The sequence below is a fragment of the Myodes glareolus genome, chromosome 3, assembly GCF_982192425.1.
Source record: "Myodes glareolus chromosome 3, mMyoGla1.1, whole genome shotgun sequence".
In the NCBI taxonomy this organism is placed as follows: domain Eukaryota; kingdom Metazoa; phylum Chordata; class Mammalia; order Rodentia; family Cricetidae; genus Myodes; species Myodes glareolus.
Window position 1 is genome coordinate 104834733 of NC_142028.1, and position 22265 is coordinate 104856997.

Genomic DNA, 22265 nt, shown 5'->3' on the forward strand with positions numbered 1-22265 from the left:
GCTGGCTGCTGCCTTGGAGGATGTGGTGCTGGGGACCATGTCTGCCTCTATATTTGAAGGCAAAAGCCCAGTCTTGCCATTCAGATCACTATATGGAACAACTTTGGTGACCAGAAAGTCACCAAGGAGCTGTGTCATGTGACTGGAGAAGGCCTGAATCTGTCTCTTTTAAGTCCCAAAGAAAGGAGACTCCTGGAGCTGGCTGAGAAAGAAGATAATCAGCTCACGGGCTTTACCAGCAAACTCCTGTTAGCACCTGACAACAATACAGTGACTCCTATATGATGGGTTTTGCATAGGAATGAGAAATATTCAGAAGCAACATTCCTTTCGTATCTAGGACATGACCTTATCCAGTGACATTCCTTAAAGCAGCTGTAGATTTGCAAGTCTGGCTTTAACGCCTCAAATATATCCCTTCCAAACCAGAATTGTACAGGGGGTTTGCTCCAAAAAAAAAAAAAAAAAAAAAAAAAAAAAAAAAAAAAAAAAAAAAAAAAGACGAATTTCTTGAGACACCATAAAATTGTGTGGAGCAAAGCAGTGATTGGATTGATTAGTGAAGACTCAAGGTTGGGCGATAATGAGACGCAGGCAAGGCTGAACAATGAAATGCTCTAATTGATTTTACGCATATGGAATGATACATACACGCCCCAGCGCATACTAGAGCGAATCTGCACGCTGTGTGCACGCAGATTTCACAGTGGGTCTGTCATACCACCCAGATGCTTTAGTACCTTACACTCTGTAATTTGAAAGTCAGCTTATTACTGTGGTGTGAGGACTCAGGACACAGGCTAAGAGGCAGCCTAGATCATGAAGTCTGTGCCAGTTCATTTTCACTCCAGGGGAAAGCAGCAGAATACTGCATGCACATAACAGCCATGCCATAAATTTGCTTTGGGTATGGAGCCTCTGGACTATATGACCACTGATTGGGCTAAAATTCCAGGGCCCTGCTTTCAATTAAATTTAAGTGGATTTGACTAGAAGTTTGAACTGACACTAATTGGTTTTCAAAACACTGGGTAACAATAAGTGTTCCTTTGTCGCCCATAGAGAGATGCACCCAGTTCAACATACGCTCACGGTTGGCAGGGGCGGCAACACATCCCTTACCTTGCCGGGCAGGGGTCCAAATTGCAGGATTTCAGGAGCTGTGGGGGCCGTTGGCTGGTCACGCACAGCTTCTCATCAGCAAGCTCCCGGGTCTGTTTGTTCAGGCAGCTCACCACAGCCTCCTGGACACCTGGGTACAAATCACACTGTCAGACCAGAGTGCAGAGTGGGTGTGTGTTCGGGTGATGAAGTGTAGACAGGCAGCCGGTGGGAGGCCTCGGAGGGGTGGGACTCTCACTGCACACAAGGGGCTATAGTTGGAAGCCCAGCGCTGCCAATCTTGTTAAGTATCACTCGATCTAGGACTGGGCATGCAGCTCGGTGGACTTTGAACTCAGGCACCACAACTTTGTAAAAGTAGTTATTCCACCGGAAAGGAGGAACTCGTGAGCCTAGGGCCTCTCTCATTATACTTCTTGAGAAGGGTAACTTTGGCCCAGAAAAGAACATAGCATGTTCTCTCTCATCTGTAATTCCTAGTTCCAAATCTTCAGATGTGAGTATATAGCCTGGAGTAACTGTAGGAACCAGGAAAATCAAAAGGGACTACTGTCAGAGAAGGGGGTTGGGGGAGAAGTAGAAGGGAGATCAGCAGGGTACAAGTAATTTAAGGAGAAGGTAGAAAAATGGGGGACTTTAATTAGAAAGGAGGGAGATTTAATACAGAAAAGGAAGAATAGGGTAAAATAATAATAAGGATGTCTGAAAAAGGTCATAAGGAAGTGTTATTATCTACCTAAAATTACATCTGACACATATGAATATGTAGATGAATATACAGTTTAAATGAAAAATTCTCATCTGGGCTGACAATGCTTCCCGCAAGATCCATAGACTATCTACAAAAGTCCAAACACCAGGCATAAGAAACCTCATTTTGAATTGTTGCTCAGGGTTGTCCAAGAGACTCCTCCAACCTAGGCTGTTGCTGCTACACTTGGTTGCCTCTCAGAGCTTGAAGATGACATGTAGTTTGGACACATGACCGAGATGATTGAGCTCTTTCTGACCTGAAAGCCTCCTCCCTGAGGACTAGTTTCCATGGTAACAGTGGTAACAGAAGGTACTATGCAAGTTTCATAGGGAGGGAAGCAACCAATAATCCTACTTTGTTATGATGTTCATAACCAAAACAATGAATGGCACAGTGTGATAAGTTCAGGAGTGCAATATGGTGCACATACAGCAGTGGTGACCAAGGGTTTTACAATTGGACTGAAGACCCATACAACAGGAGTGCAGTCATGCTTGGTACTGGAAAATCCAGTCAACTATCCGGAGTTAGCGAAATCACAGATCGTGGTAGAGAACCCATTACTGTCACTTTACCAAGCCACATAATTCTTAACTTCATCCTAAATAGTTATCCATATACCCACAGAGAGGTACAGGCCTCACCCCTCATCAAAGAAACGAGTCTTTGCAATAGATGGAGATATTACAGAGAAACACAACCAATCAAAATACAGACAACAAGTGACTCTGGGGTGCCCAGTCCCGGTTGATACATCTGTCACACATCTCCTGTGCCTGAGGCTCAGGAATCACAGCAGAAGAGGGGACAGGAAGATTATAAGAGCCAGAGGAACAGTCTGTGAGATGTTGTTGCTTAGAAATCTCAGAGAAACTACATCCGTGAAGTCTTATTCACATGCTTAAACTTTACCTGAACAGGAGTGGCGCCAATAGACTTGCTAATACAAAAGGAGTAAATCTGATGGGTTCTCAACCCTAGAGAAGAAGTACAGGTAACTAAGGGATACTGAGAGCAAGAGAAATAGTTTTCCCCAGGGAAGAATCCCCAATGAACTAACAACCAGCAGTATTCACCCCTGACATCATAAACATACAAGTTACTTTACATGAACTGAGGTTATATTTATATATTTACGAACACACACACAACATCTAACATCTACAGTGTCCATTATGACCCAGGTGCTGTGTATCTCAGTGTGTGTGTATGTGTGTGTGTGTGTGTGTGTGTGTGTGTCTGAATGTAAAAGAAATAGAGGGCACGAATTTGAGACAGAGCAAGGGAGGATGCATGAAAAAGGTTGGAGGGCAGAAATGGAAGGGTAAGTAATAATTATATTTTAATGTCAAAAATATTTTAAAAATGCTACTAATGGTAAAACGTGATGTTTTAGTGTAGAAGGAGCAGGACAGAAGAAGAGGGTAGCCACCAACCAACCAACAAATAAAATGAGAACCTTAGGGACCCAAGACCAAACACATTATACTTTAATGAAAGGGATATTGCTGTGTTTGGAAGTGATGTATGACATCATATTTTACTATCCGTCATTCTGTAGGCTACTCTGTTCCTGGCTGGTTTTGTTTTAATTCTATTTAATTTCTTCAGTGACCTACTTTGATAGTTGAACCAACACATAAGATGCACAGTGACTACAACCATGGAAAACAATTATCCCCAGAGACACCTGCACACCCTAGATGGTGCTGGTGTAGTGTTTTGAGCAGTGACTAACAGTGGCTCCTTGGTAGATAACTCTCACAGAACACAGAAACACTTTAATGAGTCCTTGGAGCAGACATTTTATTTTGTTGCCTGGAGTCACAACATCTAACATCTACAGTGTCCATTAGGGTCCAAGTGCTGTGTACCTCAGTCCCTAGCATACATCACTCTATTCTCTCTACAATTCTATGTGGCAAACAGTATGTTAACTCCAGTTTTACAGAAATGCGAACTGAAGCTTAGAAGCATGAAAATACTTGCCCGAGGTCACGCAGTTGCTGAATGGTGGAGCTGAGTGTATCTGAAGTTCTAAGAACTCACTGACAGCATTACCATTTAAAAATACCAAGAGCCTGTCATATCTGCTTCCCTGGGGATCTTCAGAAATAACCCAGACATTTGTCTGGAATCATTTCAGCGGCGTTTAGTTTAAGGGTAGTGGCGAGACAAGACATTATTGCTAATTTGTTTTCAGCCATATACAATTATATATGCGAAGACACCCACTTCTAAAGATATTTATCTGTGCTTAGAACTTTGTGTGCAGTTATTGCTGAGATGGGTACCACTCCTTTCTCTTCTGTATTGCTGAATGATACCTAACACAGTACAAGCACCTACTGCTTGTTAGTTCTCTTCTACTCTACCCTTGGTCTCCCCAAGTCTCCCAAGCAAGAGATTGTTCTCAATGTTAGATTGACCTAGGTCATCAAGCAAAGGCACCATTTAAAAAAGTAATATTGGGAAACTGAATCCAAATTGATTTCCTTCCTTCCAAGACATTATTTTCATCTTTCATAGATTGTGGTATTTGTCATGGGGCTGACATGGCATTTCGGCATTTTCTTTCTTTCTCCCTAAGCTTTTATAGCTTCCAAATTTTCTTTAATTTGAATTGGCCAGTTCAGGGCAGAGCATTAAGATTTATGGGTATTCAAATCATTCTATTATATTCTGTAATGCCAACTGTGGGCAGATCTCCAAATCTGGAAATTCACAGTATGACGACATAACAAAACACATCACAAGATATTGTTGCTACTGGCGGTGATTTCCCGTGAGGCTGGTATAGGATTCTTAAAGCCATGATGACAAGTCACTACTGCAGCTTACTGTTATGGTTTTAATCTGAGATATCCCCTGAAGGCTCATGAGCTGGGAGTTCAGTTGCCAGCGGAAGGGGAAGGGATTGAATCCTGAGACTGCTACCAATGCTGTTGAAATATTTTACAAATGCCACCTAGCCATAGAGTCACCGATGCCAAAATGTGGTAACCTAATGCAGAAGCAGTGCTGCATGACATGGTAACCAAGATCAAACAGATCCTCTATAACCTTGCTGGGTGTGACAGCTCACACCTGCAGTCCTGGATCCCAGGAAGGAGAGGAATGAGGGCTGCCACTAAAGTGAGGCCAGGCTACTACAGGGTAGGATCAGTGCGAGTTCTGGGCCAACACTGGCAACAGAGGGAGACCCTGTCTCAGAAACAAAACAAACAAAACAAACAAAACAAAACACCCACCACCACCACCACCAACCACCAACAACAACAATAAACCCCTAACCAATAAAAAGTCCAAACAGCACAACTTTCTGGCCTAATCAGTGAATACCCTTGGTAGAATCATAGTATGATGGCCAGGTCTAGAGAAGAAAGTGGGTCACTGGAAGTGTGCCCTGGAAAGATACATTAGCCAAATGGAAAGATACATTAGCCAAATGATCTCTGTCCTCCACAATGAGGATGATCTGAACACATTTTATTTTCCACATGGTCCTACAGCATGATGTTCCAACCAACCACAGGTATCTATCAGAGAAGGATTCTAACTACGGACTGGAATCCCTGTAAACTGTGAGCCAAAGCAAAATTTTTCTCATTGAAAATGTTTCTCTCAGGCCTATGTCACAGTGATGAAGTCTGCAGCCATGTTACTGTTCTATGCAGAATCTAGAGCTGTGCTATGCTAGAACTGTTTCTCTAAATCACACTCACAAGAAGCAAAACACCTAGGAATAAATTTAACTTAACATGCGAACAAACCCTCCACAGGGAAGTGCTTAAGGCCTGGGAGAAAGAAACCGAAAAGCAACTGGAAGTAACATACTCAGGAATAACATATTTAATGTTGTGAAAATGGCTCTATTAAGGTGGTTTACAGTCAGTGCGAATCCTATCAATCTTCCAGTGACAATCTCCACAGAAGAAGAAAAGACAATCGAAGGGGTCATATGCAAACGCCGAAGGCCTTAATGGCTAACATAGTCCTTAGTAGAAGAGCGATACTGTCCCAATACCCAATCTCTAACTATATACCAACAAAATAAGCTTTACACGTCCCATAGAATAGAACAGAGGACCCAGAAGTAAGCCCACAAGGTTATAACAACCTGACTTTTGGCAAAGGTATAACAATCAGACATTTGAGGAAAGACAGCCTTTTAAAAAACTAGATTTGCATGTGTAGAAGAACAAACCCAGACTACTTCTTCTGCTTGAAAATCATTTACGACGGATCAAAGACTTTAGTATAGGATGAGAAAGCTTACAGGTAAAATATTTCAAGATAAAGGTGTAGGCAAGAATTTCTGAACGGCTTTCCAGTAACACATGAACTAATTCCCAGAATTGCTAAACGGGATCACAGTAAACCAAGATGCTTCTGCAGAGCAAAGAAAGCACTCTTCAGCGTGAACAAAAATCTATAGGATGAGAAGAACATCCTGGAAAACTATGTTCCAGACAGGAATTAATATTAAAGATAAACAAAGAATTACACAAAGTAAGCATAAGAAAATGTAAAATCCAGTCAACAAATGGGCCAGTCAACTGAATGGACAGTTCTCAATAAAAGAAACATGGTTGGAGAGATAGTTTAATGCTTAAAAGGGCTTTCCCTAGAGGTCTGATGACTCAGGTTAAGATCCCCGTGGCTACGTCAATGGGAAACGGAGACAGGAGAATTTCTGGAAGCTTTTCAAGGCAACTGGTGGGATTGCACAGTGTAGTGGCAGAAGAAAGGATGGAAGGCAAGAAGCAGCCCCTCAAGTCATCTTCAGACCCCTACATGCACGTCACATCACTTACATGCCTCAGCTCACACACACGGCACACAAGCATCCATACATCCACACACACCATTCACAGCAAAGGAGGAGGGGAAGAAGAAATGCTTGAAAAATGTTAAACATTTGTAGCCATGGGAAATGCACATTTGAACTGCTAACTGATTCTATCTTACTCCAATCAGGATGTATATCATCAAGAAAACAAATGGCGACAAAAGTTGATGGGGATGTGAAAAAGAGGAAGCTTTATTCACTGCTGGTGTGGGAGAAAACTTGTACACCCACTATGGAAAAGAGTATGGAGGTTCCCTAAAATACTGAAAATAAAAACATTATCTAACTGTGTCACTGTTGGGTGTATAACCAGAGGACTGTAGTTAGGCATACCATAGAGACACTTGCATATTCAATGTTTATAGCTGCCCTGTTCGTAATAACCAGGAAGTGGAATCAGATTAGATAGTAATCAACAGACAGCTAGAGAAAATGTGTTGCAGACACACAATGGAATTTTAGACAGCCATAAAGAAAAAGAAAAAGAAAATCATTGCATTTGTGGGAAAATGGATGCAACTGGAAATCATTATGTTAAATGAAATAAGTCAGTCTCTGAAATCATGGTTTTTCTCACATATGTGGAATTTGTACACACATATACATACACATGTGTGTGCATGTGTATCTACATATACAGGCAAATATATATGTATATGTATAAAATATATGTATAAACACACACATACACATATATGGGTTACAAGCTAGGGAGGGGATTACAGAAGGGGAGAAATAACTTTTAAGAAGGATGAGAAGTAGAGTAATGGGTTACATGTAACAACAAAGTCCAAAGGGGACTAGCTGAAGGGAGAAAGGGAACCAGCTGGAAGGTGTGGGGTGGGGAAAGGAAGGAGAGGGAAGGTTAAGAGCAGAGGAGAATGTTATGTATGAGGACGCCATGATGAAATCCAGCACTTGGTATGCTAACCTGATAACGAGGAAGACATTTTCTACTGGCTTGTCTGCTTGATAGCATTTGGGAAGCTCTAGAACACATCTTTCGGCTTTATCCAGGCTGTGGTAAGCCTTACGCCACCCTGTTGTGCTCCAGGGACTCTGAGGCAGCCAGTGATCGGAGAGCTTGTCATCTGCCTTACTTGAAAGTGCCTGTTTTAGGTGTATACGGGCTGGAATTTGTTTCTACTCGGAGAACTCTCTGTTTAGAGAACTTAAGCCCTTCCAAGATGGCAAGGAGTGGGGTGGAAAAGGCAGGGTTTCTGCAGGGCCTCAGTGATCTCCTCCCTTGGCTTTCTAAATCCCAAATATATACTTCTGCCGAGCATTAATCATCGCAGATCAAAAGTACCTATGGGGTAGCCCCAGGTTGAGATCAAGAAGCACTCCTGAGTTACTAAGTTTTAATCTAAGGTATTACAGAACAATGTGCTACGCTCTGCGATGCTGTGTATTAAGTCTCTTTAGTCACGCGGTCAGTTGCCTGGGCATTTTTAGCCACACTTCAACTGTACATGGGGCCAATCCTGTGGTCAAACATAGCTCTTTTTTCTAGGTTGGATATATCAATGACTAATGGGCAGGATGATCTAAACACAGAGGGAAATTGGGAGTGGAAGCGGGGATGGGATGGCCGGAAGAAAGGACCATGGAGTGTGGTGCAGCCCTGATATGGCGAATGCGAAAAGAATGGAAAGGACTCTTTGCGCTCCCTGTATTCCTGGCATTGAGAGGAAGGCAAAAATGTACAACTGTACAAAAATGTAGACAAAACAACAGAATCCTGAACCCAAATATATATGCATATGTTATGTATGCTTGTGCATGTGTGAAGTGTAGTGTGTGTGTGTGAGTGTGTGTGTGTGAGTGTGTGTGTGTGTGTGTGTGCTGTGCACACTTGTGCTTGCTCATGCATATATATGCAGAGGCTAGATGAGGGGGGTGCTCTGCTCCATTATTCTCTGCCCCATTTCTCTGAGACAGGGTCCCTTGCTGAGCCTGTAGCTAGGCTATCTCTCAGTAAGGCCCAGCAATCCTGTCCCCTCACTCCACAGTTCTGACATGACAGGCATGCAGTTACTTGACCCCACCCAGCTATTTATGTAGTATTTATGTGGGATCTGAACTCATACCCTCATGGTTGCATAGCAAACTCACTCACTGGACTGTCTCTCTAGTCTCCTGACACTAACCTTATAAAAGCAATGGGGAACTTGTGGGTAAGCACAGTGTATTCTGATTCTGGGTCCTCCTCTTCTGACAAAAGAAGAGAAAAGTGGGAGGAAGGAAGCCATAGGTCCAAGGCTTCACCCTAAATTCTGCTGAAGTCAGTTCCACATTCTTCCAAAATAGACTCTAAAGTTGGCTCGACATCCAGGAAGTCAATACCACAGTACTGCCCAGGTTCAGAACTGCTCTCCTGGACCACATCTGTCAGTCTGCACATAGGGAAGCACAGGATGAGGATGAGTGGGGGATGGTAGGCCACCATTTACAGGTCTGAAGACTTTCGTCTTCAAGAAAGTGGGATTCCTGTGTTTGTATCTCCCTGAATAGTCTGATTGTCAGGTGATATTGATGACAACCCAGTGAACCTCAGCCACCAACTATGGGTTGAAAGTACTAGCTAATTCATTCTGGTTACTACTTCTGCTGGGTGAAAGATTTCCTTTGTTATATCCAATTTCATCTTGAGATTATAGAAACAATAAAATTAGCCTGACTGGCTCTATAATTCCAAATGATTTCAACTCTATCTTTTAATCTTGCATATTTTAGGTTGATTTAGACAAGAATGATTAAAAATATATATAATCTTATGGGTTTTATTTTGGTGAAAGATCGAAGTTGATAATACAGCAAGATATCATTGTCAAACAGTGACCTGAAAACATACGTGTCCCGTATATTGAAGTGATTCGGTAGTGCATATGGGCATCATATAGCTTACATGACCTAATCATAATTTTGTCACTTTAGAATTTTTAACTCTTACATTTTAGGTGTAAATATATTACCTTGGCACATTGTGCTCAGTTGTTGACAGTTGAAGACCTAAGAAATTTTAGTAATTTGATCCTCTCTTGGGTATCATACAAAACCTTTTAGTTCCTATAGGTAGAGATCAATTGTATATCAAACATCCAAATCTTGGTTTTGACTGAAAATTCTTAAAATTAATATACTGCACATATACCCTAAAAACTCAATTTTAAACTCCTAGTTAGTCAGTAGAAGAGTTAGATTCTTAAAGAGAAAGGTATCTGGTTAGTTTTATATCCCATTACTGCATCTATTTTTCCACCTTCTCATAAAATTCCAGGCTTGACTTGTAACTGAGAACCATACCAGAGAAAGCATGGTGTATTTTCAAACACATTTGTTTTTGAGTTTATATAATGAACATTCAGTTTAGATGATCATAGAAGTCTGGGCTAAAAGCACAACCATTGGAATTCAGAGTCGCTCATTATATTTAAGAGGAGCAATTGGGTATGGTAGTGCATGCTTGTAATACGAGCATTAGGGAGGCTGCGGTTGAGGATTCCACAAGTTCAAGACCAGTCTGGGTTACGTGGCGATACCATGTCTCAAAAACAAAACAAAAAACAAAAGAAGCAATGACAGTCACCAGCTACGTCCAGCCTTTCCCCTGGCCTCTTGGGTCCTGTAGGGGTTCAGAGATTAACGAGGTTTATTTAACACGTCTCTCTTATCAGGCATGAAAGAAAGGATGTCCTCAAAGTGAGAGACCCACACCAAGTGAACACAGTGCATTAGCTGTGTTTCAGGACTCTGTCCTCTAGAGTCATCTGGAAGAATTTTGATTTTAAAATAGCAGGGCTCTCCATTAAAACACTCCAACAGTTCCAGGGCCTGAAATTGGAAGATGTGCATACAAACATGAACCTTGAGGTCAGAACTATTAAATGCTTAGAAAGAACTGCTAGAGAGAAGTACATTCTTTGCTAGCAGAGTTCAGACCTTTTCAGCTCCGTGTGATGGACAATGTGGCCACATTCATTCTTACATTCTCAGTCAGAACAAAAGATGCCTTTAAAAGAGTTTCCCAAATGTCATGGCTTAGAAAACAGTTTTGGGAAACTATTTGACTATTTTTTTTCCACTGGTTAAGTCAAATCTTCACTGGGCATGTGGAGCCTCTAAGACTTTGGTGGGGAATCAGCCCACAATCTGCCACCAGTCCAAAAAGTCTCTCTTGGGACTGATGTGAACAATAGTTGTAATAGCAATATATTTGTCCATGATGACAAAGCATATCATAAAGAATTCATTGATTTTCCTAGTGCATTCCTTTTCATAACATTCTGAATAAAGAATCCCTGACAGGGGCTGGGTGGATGGCTCCGTGTGTCAAGTGCTTTCTGAGTAAGCATGGCCATCCATGTTCTGATCACTGCCACACACTACAACGCCAAGGATGGCAGTCTGCATCTGAAATTCCAGCACAGGGGCTGCAGAGACTTGAGGACCCCAGAGACTTTGCTCCCCAATCTGAAACAGTATGCTCCTGCTTCTGAGAAAGTCTGTCTGGAGGAGTAATTCACAAAGACCCTGGGCATCATGTCCTGGTTCCTCTATGCACACCCATATGGATTAATGCAACCACACATACTTCCCTGGCTCCCCTCAAGTATCACTGAAGAGATTAAGTAGCTTGGTTTTAATCTCCCTTCAATATATACACCAAATCATGCGCTGCTCCATAAATATGTACAGTTATTGGTCACCATTAATACATTAATGCTAACATTATGGAAACTATTTCTAGATCATCATGGAATATACCCAAGGGAGCCAGGTGAAAATATATGTAAACATTTGACATTAACTAATACCTACAATGAGAAAGCTTCGGGGATTCTGTATGAGTGTAGAGAGGTATAATATGATGGAAAGCCAGGGTGAGGACAGAAACCAGAAGCCTTGGCCTGGGCCCAGTGCTATCGTTACTAGCTGTGAGGGATGGAGAGAGTCCCACGACTTCCCTGCAACCTGGTTTCCCTCTTACAGAACAGAGCGGGGTCTGCTTTTGCTCCCTGCTCTCTTGTTCCCCTAGCGCCGGTTGCGCATGACGTTCACTGTCTTTATACACCCTCCTTCACTCGGAAAAGAAGCTGAATCAATTTCTGGGTCTCTCTTTGTGTTCTTGAGAACAGTAGGATGTGCTGAAGTGGGGTTTCCTTTCACCCCAAAACACACGGAGGAAATGCACAGACAAGTAAAACGGGGTGTTGAGAACGTAACCTTGGAACGACAGCTGCAAGCCAGGATTGTGCTGGCTGCTCACAGCTGACTGGGAGAGTCACTTGGGACAAAAGAAATCCTCCAAAGTTTCCTTCGGGATATTTTACATTTAGAATGGCCGCCTCTCCTTTCTTCACCTATCATTCTTGGACTAGGACAGACATCTGACACAGTTGCACTCGGGAACACAAGACACCCGGAAGATGGTAGACTGATCTGGGGTCCCCTCCTTACCTCCGCCACATGACTCGGAGCACTTGGTGAAGCCCTCATATTCCCAGTCATACAGCTCGCCCAGGTCCTGCAAGTCTTCCAAGAGTCCGTCTGCATTATCTGGGTTAAACTCCGGAATTTCCCCGTTGCATGGTCCCGCGTAACAGGCACGCTGCGACGCGGGCTTGGGCCCTTCACACTCATCCACAGGCAGGTCAGCCACGGACTGAGAGAAAGACAGGAGCACCTGGCATCTGACTATTCGCACCTGGGTTCCCACACCACAGGTGACAGTACAGGCCGACCAAGCTTCTGGAATGAACCTGCAGTTGATAAGAAAACAAGACGACAGGATAAGAAGCCCCAGGCAGGAGGCCATGGGGGCTGTGAGGGGCTGCATCGCACCTGCCTCCGCTCCCAGAGCTGGACCAGGATGTCAGGATGTGCTCAGGATCCTCCACCCCGTCCCGGGCTGGCAGCTTCACATTAGCTCATGAGCTCGCTGGAGTGTGTTTCGAGAGTGTCATGTGAACTCCCAGCTGCGAGACATTCCAGTCACGGACCACCTGCTTGCTCATTGCTCTGTACCCTTCGTGGCAACAAGACATTGGTGGGGCTCCTCCTCGCTCTAAATCCCAGCACTTGGGCCTCTTGCAGGATGCTGGCACTTCTTACACTAGGCTAATACTGATACTAAAAGACGATAACAAAATAAGCCCCTGGAGACATTCAGGAAGAGTTTTCTCCTAGTTTGGAACACGTATCTTCAACTTTCCTTGCTCAGATTCAGTGTACTTCCCAGGATTTATTTTTATGCACAAAGAGGGATTTTTTTTTTAAAGCTTCCAAGAATGGCGCTGCCTTGTTCCTCACACATTCTTTGAATCAGTCTGAACTCCATGTCTTTTTATATCACACAGAAAACCACGCTCAGATTGAAAGCCACAGGCATGTTACAGTAAACAAGAGACTCAGCAGTCATACCAGTTTGTTCCGCCTCCTCCACCCCCACCTTTGGAAAGAAGCTACACTAGAAAGACCTTTTTTCCCCCTCTTGACTTTCTTTAGAGTGTATGAAAATATCCAAATTCCCCAAAAGCTTTTGCTCTTCATTAATCAACCATAGCCATAACTTCAGTGGCCTTGAGAGGTCCTAGGGGAAAAAGCCCGGAGGGATCCATTAACATTCTCTGAAAAGCTAGTATAATAATTTGGAGAACGAACTTTGGGATAATGACCTCCTCCCCACCCCCATGATCCTCTGCTTTCTCACAGGGAGGCAGGCTGGCAAGGCAGCCAACTAGGCTTCTTCACCAGGACTTTGGCAGAAAAGGAACTGATAAGAAAATTACGGCATTAAAACAGTTCATGGCTAATGCAGGGAAACTGAAAGTTGAACAGTAAACCAACCCATTGTTGATACAACCAAGATGCTTCCTGAGTCTGAGGTTGGCCTTCTGTGGGACAGAAGTGATCAGTCTGCCTGCGAGGAGGCATATTAAATGACCCTTTCAAAAGAGCCTCCCTCTTCTTATCCTGGAGGAGCCACCATCTAGAGTAGAAAAGCCACTAGACCTCTCACCAGAATGGTAAATAGAATGGCTATTTCTATTTACTCAGGATGGTCCCCCCAAAAGTTTCACCCCAATATCATATTTGGCTTCTGTATCTTCTAGCATAGAGACATAGGGGCAAATAGTATTCCCAAAATATTTAAATGTCTTCCTTCTTTAAATAATGCCATCTGTCTGAACACTTTTGAAATATAAAACAGAACCTATTATCAAAATCACCGCTTGCATGTTCTCTTATTGCATATTCACTGACACCTGCCTCACTCTTAGATTAAGAATCATGACAAATACACAGCCCTGGATTTTAGAACGCAGAAGTCTGCATAAAAGGAAATGCATATTAAGTCATTTTGTAGATAAGAATGCAACAGATGACTTGACAAAGGAGTAATGAGTAATACTTTTTTTTTTAAAAAAAAAATGTAGTACCCTATTTTGTCCTAAATTAGTGGCTCTCAACCTTCCTAATGCCATGACCCTTTAATTCAGTTTCTCATGCTGTGGTGACCCTCAACCATAAAATTATTTTTGTTGCTGCTTCCTCACTGTAATTTTGCTACTATTATGAATTTCAGTGTGAATATTTGTGTTTTCCAGTGGTCTTTGGTGACTCCTGTAAAGGCCTGTTGAACCTCCACAGTGTCAAGACCCACAGGTGTAACATGAGGGGCCGGTATGTTGGGGTTTCCGTCCCGCCCGGTACCCCACAACCGGCAAATCCCAAAGAGAAATCACATACAGGACTCCATAAGGTTATAAACTGATTGGCCCATTAGGTCAGGCTTCTTGTTAGTCCTTATAACTTATGTTACCCCATTATCCTTATCTACGTTAGCACATGGCTCCGTATCTTTCTCAGCTGTCAGCTTACATGTTGCTGCTTCGGTGGTCTGCGCAGGAGTGGCTGAGAGAGCTTTCTCCTCCCTAGCCTTATCCTATTCTCATTGCTCCGCCTCTACTTCCTGTCTGGTTGACCCACCTATACTTCCTGCCTGGCCAATCAGCGTTTTATTAAAATACATGATTGACAGAATACAGACAATTCTCCCGCACCACACAGGTTGTGAACCACTGTTCTAGAACAAGTTAGCAAGAACTCCAACTGCATCCTATGGACTTCTCCTAGGATTCTTCTCATGATACTTATAATAGACTTCATCTGTGACTCTTACATAGAAGAGTCAGCAAGCCTTTTCTGTAAAGAGCTAGGTCAGATTTTGCATGTTGTGTAGTCTGTGTTACAACCATTCAAGTCTGTCACTGTTGGAAAAAGTGAGTAGGTAGATCAGTGGGGCTAGGGTCTAACAAAACTTTGTGGTTTTTTTTTGTTTTGTTTTGAGACAGGGTTTCTCTGTAGCTTTGGGGCCTGTCCTGTAACTCACTCTGTAGACCAGGCTGGCTTTGAACTTACAGAGATCAGCCTGTCTCTGCCTCCAACAAAACTTCAGTTGTAGAAATTGGGTAAGGGTAGAGTAGGGGGTGAGATGGCGAAGGGTCTGGATCTTGCGTGTGGGCTGTAGTATTTCAACTGTTGTTATAAGAACAGAATGTCTGCTAGAGAGGCCAAATAGTCTGAGATTCACATACAGTTCTCAAACTTATTTTATTTCTAGGTATCCCCCCCTCTATATGTCTATATGGCACACACACACACACACACACACACACACACACACACACACACACGGTAACCAACTGTATTTGTTTGTGCTTTATTTTCTAAAGTGAGTCCTGGAATAGACATGATACACAAACTGTGTCCTCAGCTCCCTTTTGCCTATAAAATGAATGACTTTACACTTTGTATCTTTGCTGAATCTAAATAATATTACCCTTAAAGATACAGAAGTCCAATGAACCCACAGTAGCAAGAGTTCTTTTTTTAAAGTAGGGGTTTCAAATGAAAAAGAATATGTAAATATGCACATAAAATATATGTGTGGGAATTTTTGATTATATGGATGGTAGAGTTGATAGTAATAAAATACCCTGTCCCCTCATAATAAAGGGCAAATAAACATCTGCTTTTCTCCAAATGAGAGTCCTATCAAATGCAAAACAGCTTCACCGATGTAGCTCCCAACCTGCGATCCTTGGGACTTCATCAGGTTCAGGTCAATTAAAAACAATTCGATTTTGATATGGTACTGTCTCTTGGCAGCCATTTTAATTTCTCTGCTGCACACATGGTATAGTATAATACAGTCCCCCCTCGTTGAAGTCAGGAGATTTTATTTCAAGGAAGACCTTCTGATTGTACAGATGGCTCTATGGGTGACTGTGTTTCTTCGGAAGCATTCCTTCACATTCCTACATCTTCTAGCTGTCCATTGATTATCTCAGGTTTTCAGGCCACGAGTGGGAGGAAGCAAGGCCACAGAGAGGGCAGCAAGTGAGGAGGCTTAAGTGTGATGTTGTGAAGTCCCATCCTGAATATCCCTTGCTTAGTGGGATGTTCTGCAGTGGATAACAGTTCCATGTTCTTACTGAAGCTTAACTTAGTCATTTCAAAAGTTCTTTGTGTTAGTGTAGCTCTGCTGGATGAAGGATAAGGAATGGGTGTGCCAGAGAAGTCTTCAAAAGTCAGCTGTGAACTTCAGACGTGATGACATGATCGCCATAAATAGTTTTCCCATTTCTGAGAAAACACACACACACACACACACACAGAAAATGAAGTGGGCTTTGGTCTGACCTTTCATTGCAAGCTTAACTGTTCATCTCACTAACAAAGAGCTTCTGACTTGGACTTATTGCTTGAGTCCCTTTTATGACACAGAAAGCGGTGACAATCACAGTCACTTGCAAGATCCCTAAGTGGTTTAGTTTGTTACCAACTATTATGACGTTAGGGGCATGCCCCAAATTAATAAAAACAACCATCTTATCATTAAACTGCTAAACAAAAACAAGCATATTCTTGATTGATTAGCTGTATATCACTACAGACATGAGTTCAAATGAGGCTGGACCTTTATGGGTATGCTCTGAAGCTGACATATTTATCTTTCCTTTTTCTTCCTTACTTTGAACTCCCCCATCTCCCCCCTTCTCTTTTTCTCTCCCCCATCTCCCCTTTCCCACTCCTCTCCTATACACAATCCTGTTTCAAAACTCATCTAGGGCCGGGAAGACGGCTGAGAAGTGAACGTGCTTGCTGAGCAAGACAGGCCCAGCCCGAGGACATGGGTTTGATCCCCAGAACCCATGGTGTGAGGAAGGCACCAGCTTTCAAAAACTGTCCTCTGACCCATACATATGTGCACATGTGTGTGTGTGTGCGCATGTACATACACACACACTTGTGAACACATGTATGCACACACAGTAATAAAAATTAAAAATGCACCAGGGTTAGTCAGTGGAATGATAACTTTATCAGTGTGTCATTTTTTAAAAACAGATGCATTTTATGCATGAGTGTAAGTGTTTACTTGCACATATGTTTGTGTACCATGTTTGTGCCTGGTACTTGTAAAGGCATTATATCCCTGGAACTGGAGTTCCAGGCTGTTGTTACCCACTATGTGGGTACTGGGAACAGAATCAGGGTCCTCTGTAAGATCATCTCTCCAGCCCTGGAGGAATGCTATTTCTATATTGTTATTAGTCATAAGTCCTATTTCAAAATTCATATTGGAAGTTTCAGGGAATCACATTGCAAACGTCTACTTTTGGTAGTTTTCAATTTGAGTTCATTGTTTAGCGGTGAGTCGACAGGGTTGTGGCTTCCTCTTCTTTCTGGTATGTATTTATGTTTGGAATTTGTGGCGTGGCAGCAGAGCGAGAAGAGAGGCAGGAATAAAGTGGAGCCCTTGGGGGAAGTAGTGGAGTGCTTTAAGATGGGTCACAGAGGAACAGGAACGCTCGGTTCCATACATCTTTCCTGACTATCTTAGACTTTCATCAACTTTGAGGTATTCTTCCACTCTGGCAGTTGCAGAAAACTCATAATGTAAATGACTTCCCTTTTACAAGGCAGATCAATTATCTAGTGGGATCTAGGGCTCCACTGCCCAATGTACACACTGATTTTGCATCCATTTGCAAATTTCTTTTATTCATATTTACTTGAAAAGTTTGTTCTTTTGCTTCTGGGTGACACTTGAGGTAGTGACAGAGTAAGAGCTTTTGGACGAGAGACAGTGACTTAAATGTAAGCTGGGTCTTTGTGCATTAAAGGAAACTGGCAACGGATGGAAAAGGTCTGTGGCTGGGTGGAAGAGAGGCTGCAGAGGGACAGCCCTCTTGTCCCGTTTCTGTTCTTCTCCTTTCCCACCTCTCCATGACATCAGGAAAACTGACATGAAACTCCCTAATGTCTCTAAATGAAGTTGAGGGGGGAGGATTTAAAAACCTTTACAAAACAATCAGATTAAAAAAAAATCACAAAGGGAAGACAGCTCCTCAATTGATTTATCTAGGAATTTTCAAATCATTCACACAATCTGAAATTTTACTTTAAAAATGATCTCCATTGACAATCAATGTAATCCACCATATAAACAAACTGAAAAAAAAACTCATGATCATCTCACTGGATGCTGAAAAAGCATTTGACAAAATAAAACATCCCTTCATGATAAAGGTCTTAGAGAGAGCAGGATACAAGGAACATACCTAAACATAATAAAGGCAATATACAGCAAGCCTACAGCCAACATCAAACTAAATGGAGAGAAACTCAAAGAGATCCCATTGAAATCAGGAACAAGACAAGGTTTTCCATTCTCTCTATGTCTATTCAGCATAGTACTTGAAGTTCTAGCTAGAACAACAAGACAACAAACGGAGATCAAGGGGATACAAATCAGAATAGAAGAAGTCAAACTCTCACTATTGTTGATGATATAATAGTTTACATAAGACCCCAAAAATTCTACCAAGGAACATCTACAACTCATAAACACCTTCAATAATGTATCACCACACAAGATTAAAAAAAAACCAGTAACCCTCCTTTACATAGATGACAAATAGGCTGAGAACAAAATCAGAGAAATATCACCCTTCATAATAGCCACAAATAGCATAAAATACCTTGGAGTAACTCTAACCAAACAAGTGGAAGAATGACAAGAACTTGAAATTTTTGAAGAAAGAAATTGAAGAAGACACCAGAAAATGGAAAAATCTCCCATGCTCTTGGGTAGGTAGAATTAACAGTAAAAATGGCAATCTTACCAAAAGCAATTTGCTGATTCAATGCAAGGCCCATCAAAATCCCAGCAAAATTCTTCACAGACCTCAAAAGAACAATACCCAACTTCATATGGAAAAGCAGAAAACCCAGATTAGACAAAACAATCCTGCATGATAAAGGAACTTCTGGAGGCATCACAATCCCTGACTTCAAACTCTACTACAGAGCTACAGTACTGAAAACTGTATTGGCATATATACAGACAGGAGAACCAATGAAATTGAGTCAAAGACCTAGATATCAATCCACACACCTACAAACACCTTATTTTTGACAAAGAAGCAAAAAATATAAAATGGAAGACAAAAGGCATATTCAACAAATGGTGCTGGCATAACTGGATATCAACATGTAGAAGAATGAAAATAGATTCATATCTATTGCCATGCACAAAACTCAAGTCTAAATGGATCAAAGATCTCAACATAAAACAAACCACACTGAACTTTATAGACGAGAAAGTGGGAAGTACACTTTAATGCATTGGCACAGGAGATAACTTCCTAAATATAACCCCAATAGCACAGACACTGAGAGAAACAATTAATAAATGGAACCTCCCGAAACTGAGAAGCCTCTGTAAAGCAAAAGACGTGATCAACAAGACAAAATGGAAGCCTACAGAATCGGAAAAGATCTTCACCAACCTGACATTAGACAAAGGAGGGCTGATCTCCAAAATATACAAAGAACTCAAGAAATTGGTCATCAAAAGAACAAATAATCCAATAAAAATGGAATACAGACCTAAACAGAGAACCCTCAACAGATGTTTCTAAAATGGCTGAAATGTTCTTACACCTGTCAGAATGGTCAAGATCAAAAACGTTGATGATAACTTATGCTGGAGAGGATGTGGGGTAAAGGGAACACTCCTCCATTGCTGGTGGGAGTGCAAACTGATATAGCCACTTTGCATATTGGTATGGAGATTTCTCAGAAAATTAGGAAACAACCCATCTCAAGACCTAGCAATACCACTTTCGGGTATATACCCCAAATATGCTCAATCATACCACAAGGACATGTGCTAAACTATGTTCAGAGCAGTATCATTTGTCATAGCCAGAACCTGAAAGCAAATAAATAGAATCTCGCTTAAACATGCATAGCCCTGGCTAAGGGCACTAGACGTGAATGGAATTATGGAGTGACTCTCCAGCACTGTCACCTCACAGCCTCTGGGGCTGCAAAGACCCATGTTAGTGATGCAGCTCCTATGGAGGTCTCCAGGCCAAGTGCTCCCCAGGGCCCCCCTCCCCAGGGCCTCAGACAGAACCACTTCTTGTAGCTTCTCCGAATCCTTGCGCATCATGCCTGCAGGTGAGTGAGCATCAAAATCACTATGATATGTCTCAGTAAAACCGAGAACAGGTTGACAGATCCTAGAACGCAAACAAAAGAGACTTTTCATTTGGGCTTGAGAGGCAGCTGGCATCTTACGAAGTTTCCGATAGCTTTCTTGCAGAAACTGCTTCGTGCCTGAAGGAAAAGAGAATCTGAGGGCATAAAGAGATTTTCTCCCATCACTGAGTGTGATAACTGAACTGGGAACTGAGATAACCCTTCCCCAGCGTTCCTTTGCCAGGACATCTTGTTCCACAACAGGTAAAGAAACTAAGACAGGCTTCCTTTTTAAATGACCGAGCTTGGTTTGCTTCTCTGGGTACCACCGTCTCAGTCACCTTTCCTGGTCCATGTGCCCCCAAACCCAAAGGATCGCTCTGCTTCAGAGCTCTTGTTTCCCGCTTCCAATGTACTTATTAATAATTCCTAATTTCAGTGATCATCATCATCAGGAAAAAATTTAAAGTATTTAATCTTAGAACTTTTTCTTTTCAGAGAACAATTAATATTTACTGAATTGAAATAAATGATTAAATTAGTATTAATCTTACTGGGAAAAAAACAAAATCAGGGCTGGAGAGATGACTCAGTGTGTAAAGGTGCTTGTGAGCTGAGATCAAATTCTAGTAACCCACATGATAGTAGGAGAGAACTAGCTCCTGCAAGCTGTGCTCTGCCCCCCCCCCCCCCATGCCAGGGCACACACACACCTGCTAACCCGTCTTATCCCGACCCAACTAAAGAAATCAATGTAAAAAAAATGTACCTCGTCCTTCTATGTCAAACGCTGATTTGCACAGTGCTTTAAAGTGTTTTATGAGTCAGTTGGTAAATCCTAACAAACTCCTGACGAAATGGGAACATTCAGCATCCCAAGTTAACACACAGATTGGGAATTCGAGCCATGACACACATAGCTGATAAGGTTTCATATTTTTTGGTACATATTGCTATCTTTTCTTAATATTTTTACATCTATGTTCCAAAAGCATCTTCAATTTAAATGGATTTCTCTGTGTGTGATGGTGTGTGTGCGTTTATGTATGTGTGTGTATGTGTGTGTGTGTGTGTGTTGTGTGTGTGTGTATGGTGCATGTGTGTGTATGTGTGTGATGCATGGTGTGTGTAGTATATGATGTGTGTATGTGATGTGGTGTGTGTATGTGTGGTGTACAATGTGTGTGTATGAGTGTGTGGTGTACAATGTGTATGTGATGTGGTATGTGTGAGTGTATATGTATAGCGTCTATGTGTGTATATGGTGTGTGAGTCTGAGTGTAGTGTAGTATGTGTGTGTATGATGTGTGCATATGTGTGTGCATGGTATGTGTATATGTATAATGTATGATGTGTATGGTATATTGTGTATATATGTGATGTGATATGTGTGTGTGTGTGATGTATATGTGTGTATATGTGTATACATGGTGTGTGTGATATGTGTGTATGGTGTATGAGTGTGTGTGTGGTGTAGTATGTGTGTGCATTGTGTGTGTGCATGTGTGGTATATGCACATGATTTTGTGGGGATGCTTGCTGGTACATGTCCATGTAGAGATAAGAGCAGGGTATTGGCTATTTTTCTCTGCTTCTCTTGACCTTATTGCTTCGAGATGAGATCTGAACAAGAAGCTTGTTATTTTGGCTTGGCTAGGCAGTGAGCTCTTACGATCCATTTGTCCTCTGTCCCCAAGTCATGGGATTGTAGGTCTTGGCAGCCATGCCCACCTTTTCACTTGGGTGCTGGGCATTCGAACTCAGGTCCTCATGCTTGAAGAGCAAGTGCTCTTACCCACTGAGCCATCGTCCTGGGCCCCACAGATGGAATTCTTGATTTCCCCCACAGCGATGTATTCAGCTTCCAGCCTTCTCTGTCACAGCAGGTGTTCCTACTAGCCACTGGTCAGAACAATTCACCAGTTCATCTTGACTCTTCAATTGCCTTCAATTCTTAATTCCAACTGACGGGCAGTT

At 42.2% G+C, this 22265-nt stretch overlaps 1 protein-coding gene across 5 annotated transcripts in view; it reads right to left on the reverse strand.

Annotated features, from left to right (window-relative positions):
• The window catches only part of Adamtsl1 (ADAMTS like 1), a 924007-nt gene that overhangs the window by 146517 nt on the left and 755225 nt on the right, over window positions 1-22265 (reverse strand). For all 5 annotated transcript variants that reach the window (XM_087904876.1, XM_087904875.1, XM_087904874.1 and 2 more), the window contains 2 exons: window positions 12189-12490; window positions 1123-1252 (listed from right to left, as the gene is read on the reverse strand). In XM_087904876.1, coding sequence (XP_087761002.1) covers window positions 1123-1252; window positions 12189-12490 — 432 coding nt within the window. The remainder of the gene's footprint in view (window positions 1-1122; window positions 1253-12188; window positions 12491-22265) is intronic.